Source organism: Primulina huaijiensis, chromosome 8 (genome assembly GCF_012295235.1).
Source record: "Primulina huaijiensis isolate GDHJ02 chromosome 8, ASM1229523v2, whole genome shotgun sequence".
In the NCBI taxonomy this organism is placed as follows: Eukaryota; Viridiplantae; Streptophyta; class Magnoliopsida; order Lamiales; family Gesneriaceae; genus Primulina; species Primulina huaijiensis.
Genome location: NC_133313.1, coordinates 6795425 through 6802499, shown reverse-complemented (window position 1 = coordinate 6802499; position 7075 = coordinate 6795425). Strand labels below are relative to the sequence as shown.

Genomic DNA, 7075 nt, shown 5'->3' with positions numbered 1-7075 from the left:
ATACTGTCTATACAATTACAAGTCTACTAATGGCCACACAGACAATAGTTTCAATGAGCTCCTTAAGATTTTAGGTGACATGCTTCCAGAAAACAACACACTTCCAAAAACTGTTTACACGATGAGAAAGTTGTTGAAACCATTTGATTTAGGATATGAGAAGATCCATGCTTGCCCAAATGATTGTTGTCTATTTAGAAAGGAGCTTCAAGATCTGGACTCATGTCCAAAGTGTGGATCCTCAAGATGGAAGATAGACAAAGTCACCACCAAAGTTTATAAAGGAGTTCCTGAAAAGGTCCTACGATATTTTCCAGTGATACCAAGACTGAAAAGGATGTTTAAATCAAAAGAAAAGGCTGAAGAGTTGATTTGGCACTCGAAACACAAAAGTCAAGATCATATGATGCGTCATCCAGGTGATTCAGTAGCTTGGGATACAATAGATCATAAGTGGCCTGATTTTGCATCAGATCCTAGAAATCTCCGCCTTGGTATTGCAACAGATGGATTCAACCCTTTTGGTGACCTTAGTTCCAGATATAGTTGTTGGCCAGTTATTTTGGTCAATTATAACCTTTCTCCATTGTTGTGCATGACATAGGAAAATCTTATGCTGACATTACTGATTCCAGGCCCGAAGCAACCGGGAAATGATATAGATGTATATTTGGAACCCCTTGTGGAGGATTTGAAGGAGTTGTGGGACACCGGTGTTGAGGCGTATGATGCCTTTAGCAAGTCAATGTTCAATCTGAAGGATATTTTGATGTGGACAATCAATGATTTTCCAGCTTATGGAAACCTAGCTGGATGTGCCACAAAAGGGAAACTCGGTTGCCCAATATGTGGTGAAGACATATGTTCTATGTGGCGTAAGTATAGTAGAAAGTTTGCATACTTAGGCCACAGAAGATTTCTTGCTCCTAATCATTCATTTCGTCAAAAAAAGAAGTGGTTTAATGGGAAAAAGAGAATAAAGGGAAACCTAGACCTTTGAATGGGATAGAAATTACCGATGCATTGAAAGATATTGAAAATGACTGGGGTAAAAAGAAAAAAGGTGAGACTGTCAACACTTTGAGAAAAAAGAGGAAGAAGCAGGATAGTTCAAAAGAGTTACAAAAACCAGTTCAAAAGTGGAAGAAAAAGTCAATTTTTTTCGATTTGCCATATTGGAGTGTAAGTTAATTTGCACTCTTTTCATTAGATTTTGCAAATTTTTTTATTTTTTGTTCCTAAATTGTTAGAAATATTCCGAACTAACACTATGAAACTTGTTTATGGTTATTTTTAGGGCCTCCTGCTACGTCATAACTTAGATGTGATGCATGTTGAAAAAAATGTCTGCGAGAATATCATAGGCACATTGTTAAACCTGAAGAAAAAATCCAAAGATGGTGTGAATGCTTGCAAAGATTTGGTACACTTAAAAATTAGACAAGAATTACATCCGCAAGAAAAAAGAGAAAGTAAATATCATTTACCTGCTGCCCCGTACACACTGTCTAAAAAAGAAATGGATGTATTTTGCTCTAGGTTGAAGAAAATAAAGTTACCCGATGGATATAGCTCAAATATTGGTAACTGTGTTTCTGTAGAAGAGCGTAAGCTTATTGGGCTGAAATCTCATGATTGTCATGTTCTGATGCAACAATTGCTATCAGTAGCATTGAGAGATCTTCTACCGAAAGGTCCACGCAATGCTATATTTCTGTTGGGTGCATTTTACAATGAATTATGTCAAAGAGTATTAGACAGGAACCGCTTAGAACAACTCGAGGAGAATATTGCTGAAATTCTATGCATGTTGGAAAGATATTTTCCACCCGCTTTCTTTACCATCTCGGTTCACTTGACAATTCATTTAGCAAGAGAGTCTTGCTTGTGTGGGCCAGTCCAATTCCATTGGATGTATCCATTTGAAAGGTATTAAGTAATCATTAATCTTTTTGATAAATTTTATATTTTGCTATCAACACTTATTTCATTTGAATTTTGCTTTGTGATTTAGATTTATGAAAATACTAAAATGGTATGTGAAGAACCGGGCAAGACTAGAAGGTTGTATAGCTGAGTGTTACCTTGCAGAAGAACGAATGCCATTTTGTAGTGCTTATATAAAAAATTCTTCTAGTATTGGTGTTCGTTCTAATAGGAACAATGATTTGGAAGATGGATTATTAGAAGGTCGGCCAATTTCTAAAGGGAAAGAAAATATTTTAGAGGATCACGTGTTACATGCTGCACATCGATATGTGTTGTTCAATACTACAGAAGTCGAACCTTACTTACAGTGAGTGTAGTTAGTTTCATACTGTTAGTCTTGATTTATTACATATCTTGTGTATTCTAACATCTTCATTCAATGATTTTAATTAGGATTCACATTGACGAGCTTAAACAAACAGCTCATCGTTTCTTAAGTAATGAAACATTGTTACAAAAGCAACATATGGAAACATTTGCTGAATCGCTATCAAAACAGGATCATGTTAACTCTTCAGACCGAATTCAATGGCAATCACATGGTCCAAGAAAGCACGTTACATCTTATACGGGATATATTGTTAATGGACATCGGTTCCACACAATTGATCTTGGAAGATCAACACAAGATAGTGGTGTTTCAATTGAAGCTGATACTGTTTGTCAATCTAATGCTAATGACAATTCACATACAGTAGGAAGACTATCATACTATGGGGTTATACGAGATATTGTTTTGCTAGACTACTATTCTTTCAAAGTGCCTGTTTTTAGGTGTGATTGGGCCAAGCCTGGAACTGGTATCAAAATTGAAGATGGTTTTACACTGGTCAACTTACACCAAGGACTAAAAACTTTTGAAAGTGATCTTTTCATTTTAGCATCACAAGCAAAGCAAGTATTTTATTCCAGGGACAATGATGAAACAAATTGGTATGTGTTGCTAAAAGCGCCGCCTCGGGGTATTCATAACATGAATGTGCTTGAAGAAGATGCTTATACGTCATCAACACCTCTTGATGTGTCTCTACTTGAGATTAACATTACTGAGAAAGAACCGTATTCAAGGAATGAGTGTGAGGCAATCGATGTGACTGAGACATGACTGAAATTTTCGGCAATAGATTTTATAGTTATTTATTTTGATTGATACATGTTTTTCTAAAGTTACGTAACTATTTATTTAGTGTTTAAATATATTTGTTTTCTTGTTTATTTTCAGTGATGCATCATGTCATATTACATGTTTATCAAGTCATTAAATAACATTCAAAAGATGAGCAAAATGGTCAAAAAACGTAGCAAAGGATCTATAGATGAAATTCAGGTGAGACATTAAATCTTGTTTTATTTTACTAAAGCACACTAGTATATTTCAATGTATCTTATTTCCATTTTACAATGTATCTTTTTTCCATTTTACAGGAAAATATATCTAATAGGTTATCGAGAATGGATTCTAACAATTCAGTTAATTTATCACATGATTTGGATGGCAAAGAACCAATTGATGATGAGAAAATAGATAAGAAAAAAGGACGGGGTGCATCAAAGTTGAAAATGGTTAGTGGCCAAGACAAGTGTAAAGAGCTGGAGCGTAATGAGTTTGGACAGCTGGTTGGAGATAATTCAGTGAAGTATGCTTCTTTCCTAGGTTGCATGATAAAAAAATTTGTGCCTTATACATTAGATGGATGGAATGACATAAGCGAAGAAGTGAAGGATAGGATGTGGAGCTGTCTTCAGGTAATATATTTAGTTACTTAATTTTTCATTTCCATTTTCATAACAAAATGTAGACATATTTTCTTGTTATTTAATTTACAGCTGACTTACAAAGTTGAGGATTGTGAAAAGAAATCAATTTGTCGAAAGTTGGCTAAATTGTGGTGCGATAGGAAATCCTAATTGCAAATACTTGTACGAGAAGCTAATACAAGTCGACTGGCTTCACGAGATCTCAATCTTTTGAAGCCTGAATTTATGGACGAAAATCAGTGGGACTTGTTTGTACAGAGGACATTATCCCCTAACTTTCAAGTAAGAATTTTTCTGGACTCTTTTATGGTCACTTAGTACATTTGCTTTACTTTTCAATTTGTTGGTATTTGTAATTTTTGTGATGATTTATGGGCAATTCATTTTTAAAATATGCCAAAACGTGTGGCAAATATGAGGTGGGCGTAAATGTAAGACATGTAAATCTTATATGAAGGCATGCATTCCAGAATTAGTTTTCTTGATTAGATCATGTGACATAGCACCATGTGAATATGCAACTAAGTTAAAAATCATAAAATGCTAGAAGTTAAAAATCACAAGGTGCACTCTAGTCTACAGTGCAAGCGGAGTATTCAGGAGCTTGTAAACCAGGTGTGTCCACTCTCTTTTTTATGTTTGACTTTGTTTGAGTTCCGACTTGACATACGTGAAGTTTGGTGTCCATTGGCTCTTTCTATGCAAGAATTGAAACCATTTTCGATGAAGATTTCACTATCTCATGGCTGAATTTGATCATATTTTTTGTTTTGGATGCTAATTTGTTTATGGTTTTTCCACTCTTATGCTTTTACGCTGGTGTAAGAGTGTTATTTTTTTAAAATCCGGTTTGGTGGTTTCCAGCTTGTGATAGCCACCTTACCCCTGTGGACTTGTATGCATAACACAATCAGCACCGGAATTGATAAACTATCATCCAGTAGCTTACAGGGAAATACATAATCAGCACCTGAGAATAAAAAATAATTCACAACAAATAATTTTGGAACTGTAAGCAGTTTACAAGATCAAATGCAGGCACAAGCAACCTTTCTGTTTTTTATTCGAATTGTTGCCTTACGTTTCTCTGTGGAACTCAAACCATAAGAAGAATGTTAACATTGTTAAAATATGAAACTATTATAATGTCGGACAGATGATTTCTAATGTATAATTAGTTAGAAAGTACAAACTCCCTTTCAGATTTCATTGAACTTGTCATGGGTTTTTGTTCCTGGCCTATGTCGTCCATTTTTCAACCAGCATGTACATGTATCCTTAGCAAATCAGAATGGTGAGATTTGTGAATAACTTAAATTATACATCAGACTTGAGGCTATTACCTTATGTGATCCAAGATTACCTTATGTCCCTATCTTGATTTTCCTATAGCGTGCATACGAGCTTTGATGATAACAAGATCACATTTTGATTATGCGATTTTAACTAATTTCAGGACAAGAGTGAAAGATTTAGGACGATGAGGAAAAAACAAGATCACATTCACACAATGAGCCGGAGAGGTTATGCTCGTTTGACTCACGTTATGGTAAATATTTTTATTGTTTTTATAATTTATGTAATTAGTAATGATATATACATCTTGAATTATGTTATTACGATTTTGTATTTATTTCTATATTAAAGGAGAAGAGAAGCCCGGCAGACACAAAAATTACGAGATCGCAAGTTTGGATTGAAGGTCACGAGAAAAAAATGGGGAGCCTAGTACTCAAGCTGTTGGATAGAAAATGGTAATAAAATAAATATTTTATTTTTAAAATATTAAACACAATTTTCTCCTTCTCGGTTTTAACGTGTTTGCTCATAATTTTTTTTTTTTGCAGAAAGAAATACAGGAATGTCCACCTGAATCTCAAAACACAACTAACATTGTTGATGATGCAATTAGCCTTGTGTTTGGCAACGAAGCTCGGGGTAGAGTGCGCGGAATGGGCTTCGGAGTTACACCATTGAAAGTTTGAGCTTCTGTGAAACAAAATGGAAATGTTCAACAACTTCAAACTATGGTACAAAGCCTTCAACAACAAATGCAACAAAATCAGCTAGAAATGCAAGAAATGAGGTCCATGTTTTTACAAAGTATGAATCAACAAAATCAGCAAGAACAGGTTAGTAAGTAAACAACATATAAAAATTATGTTTGGTATACATACACACTTAAATGCTTTTGAATTATCATGATTACATCGCTTGACACGATTTGAATGTAAAATCAGGTTGCTAGTGGTGGCATTGATAGCGGTATTGGGAATGAAGTTGGTAGTAATGGTGGTATCGATATTGGTGCAAAGAAAAATGGTAATTTTGATCATGTTTCTCAGGTAATTATCCTTAAATTATGTATTTTTAAACCGCAAAATTGTTACAAAAATAGACATGGTTGAATCAATAACTTTTCATTGTTTATTTACAGTAAAATTTGAGGAATGTGAGTCTTGGAGATATCCGTGCTAATACTAAATGTAAGCTGCTTCATTGGTGTGCTGATGAATTAGTTGTTGCAGAAGGTCGAATTGCATCCACAGATCCAAACACAAAATTGCATCACGTTGTTCTCGGTAGATCTTGTTGAAAAGTTTGGGTTGATAAGGTTTTGGTGGAGAAGGTGGACCTAATTCGACCAAATGATGAAATGCAGTTTCTCGAGGACGCGATAGGAAGCACGGTAGCATGGTTATCTAAATTTATAGTATTGTGTGATTTTTAAATATTCTACTGATTTGCGTGTATTGAAAGTTTAATCATTGTTATATATGAACCAGCTAGTTGTTATAGATTCCGTATCTTGCTTTGGATTTTCAGACTTTCAGTATTGATATACTGAAAAACAATGACTTTTATCAATTTTGTGTTAATTAAACTTAAAGTTGCACTAAATTTTTTGTAAAATTTTGGTTTATCGTTTTTGTCCATTCGATTGATTTTTTTTTTTAACGAATTTGATTTTATCGGCTTGCAAACAAACGATGTAGAATTTGTTTGCATGTTGTGGATAATATTATCTGCAACGTGCGTGCGTGTGCTATCGATAATAGTATCTGCGGCGTGGCGCAATCGCATGCCGTGAATAATACAATTAACGGCGCGCGCGCCCGCACGCCGCGGATAATCTTGAACTTTCAACAGCTTTCAGTTGTGCAGCGTGCGATGTGCACCGCGGAAAGAGAATTTGCGCGCTGCGAAAAGTCATTTTTGTTGTAGTGTTCTTTTAACCGACAGAAAGAGTCTTTCTATGCAGACTGGTTTTAAGTTATAAAATTTGTTGCTAAGAGTTTAAATTAGACAGTGATAAGTCCTACTGAAG

The 7075-nt window shown here is 34.9% G+C and overlaps 1 protein-coding gene across 10 annotated transcripts; it reads left to right on the top strand.

The window, feature by feature from the left end:
- On the top strand, positions 1–6767 carry LOC140983481 (uncharacterized). Of its 10 annotated transcripts, none has more exons than XR_012176446.1 (8): positions 12–3316; positions 3415–3735; positions 3817–4029; positions 5204–5296; positions 5395–5501; positions 5595–5883; positions 5988–6092; positions 6276–6767. XR_012176446.1 is itself a non-coding variant. In XM_073450551.1 (7 exons), coding segments are annotated over exons 1-5 (618 nt in total). In that variant the 5' UTR covers positions 2–3220; the 3' UTR covers positions 5600–5879; positions 5988–6092; positions 6185–6767. The 10 variants fall into 10 exon arrangements, 6 of the variants coding, with proteins under 6 accessions (XP_073306653.1, XP_073306652.1, XP_073306651.1 ...); XR_012176445.1 differs by having other exon boundaries at positions 15–3316; positions 6185–6767; XR_012176443.1 differs by having other exon boundaries at positions 18–3316; positions 5204–5270; positions 5595–5879; positions 6185–6767.
- Positions 6768–7075: the final 308 nt, after the last annotated feature.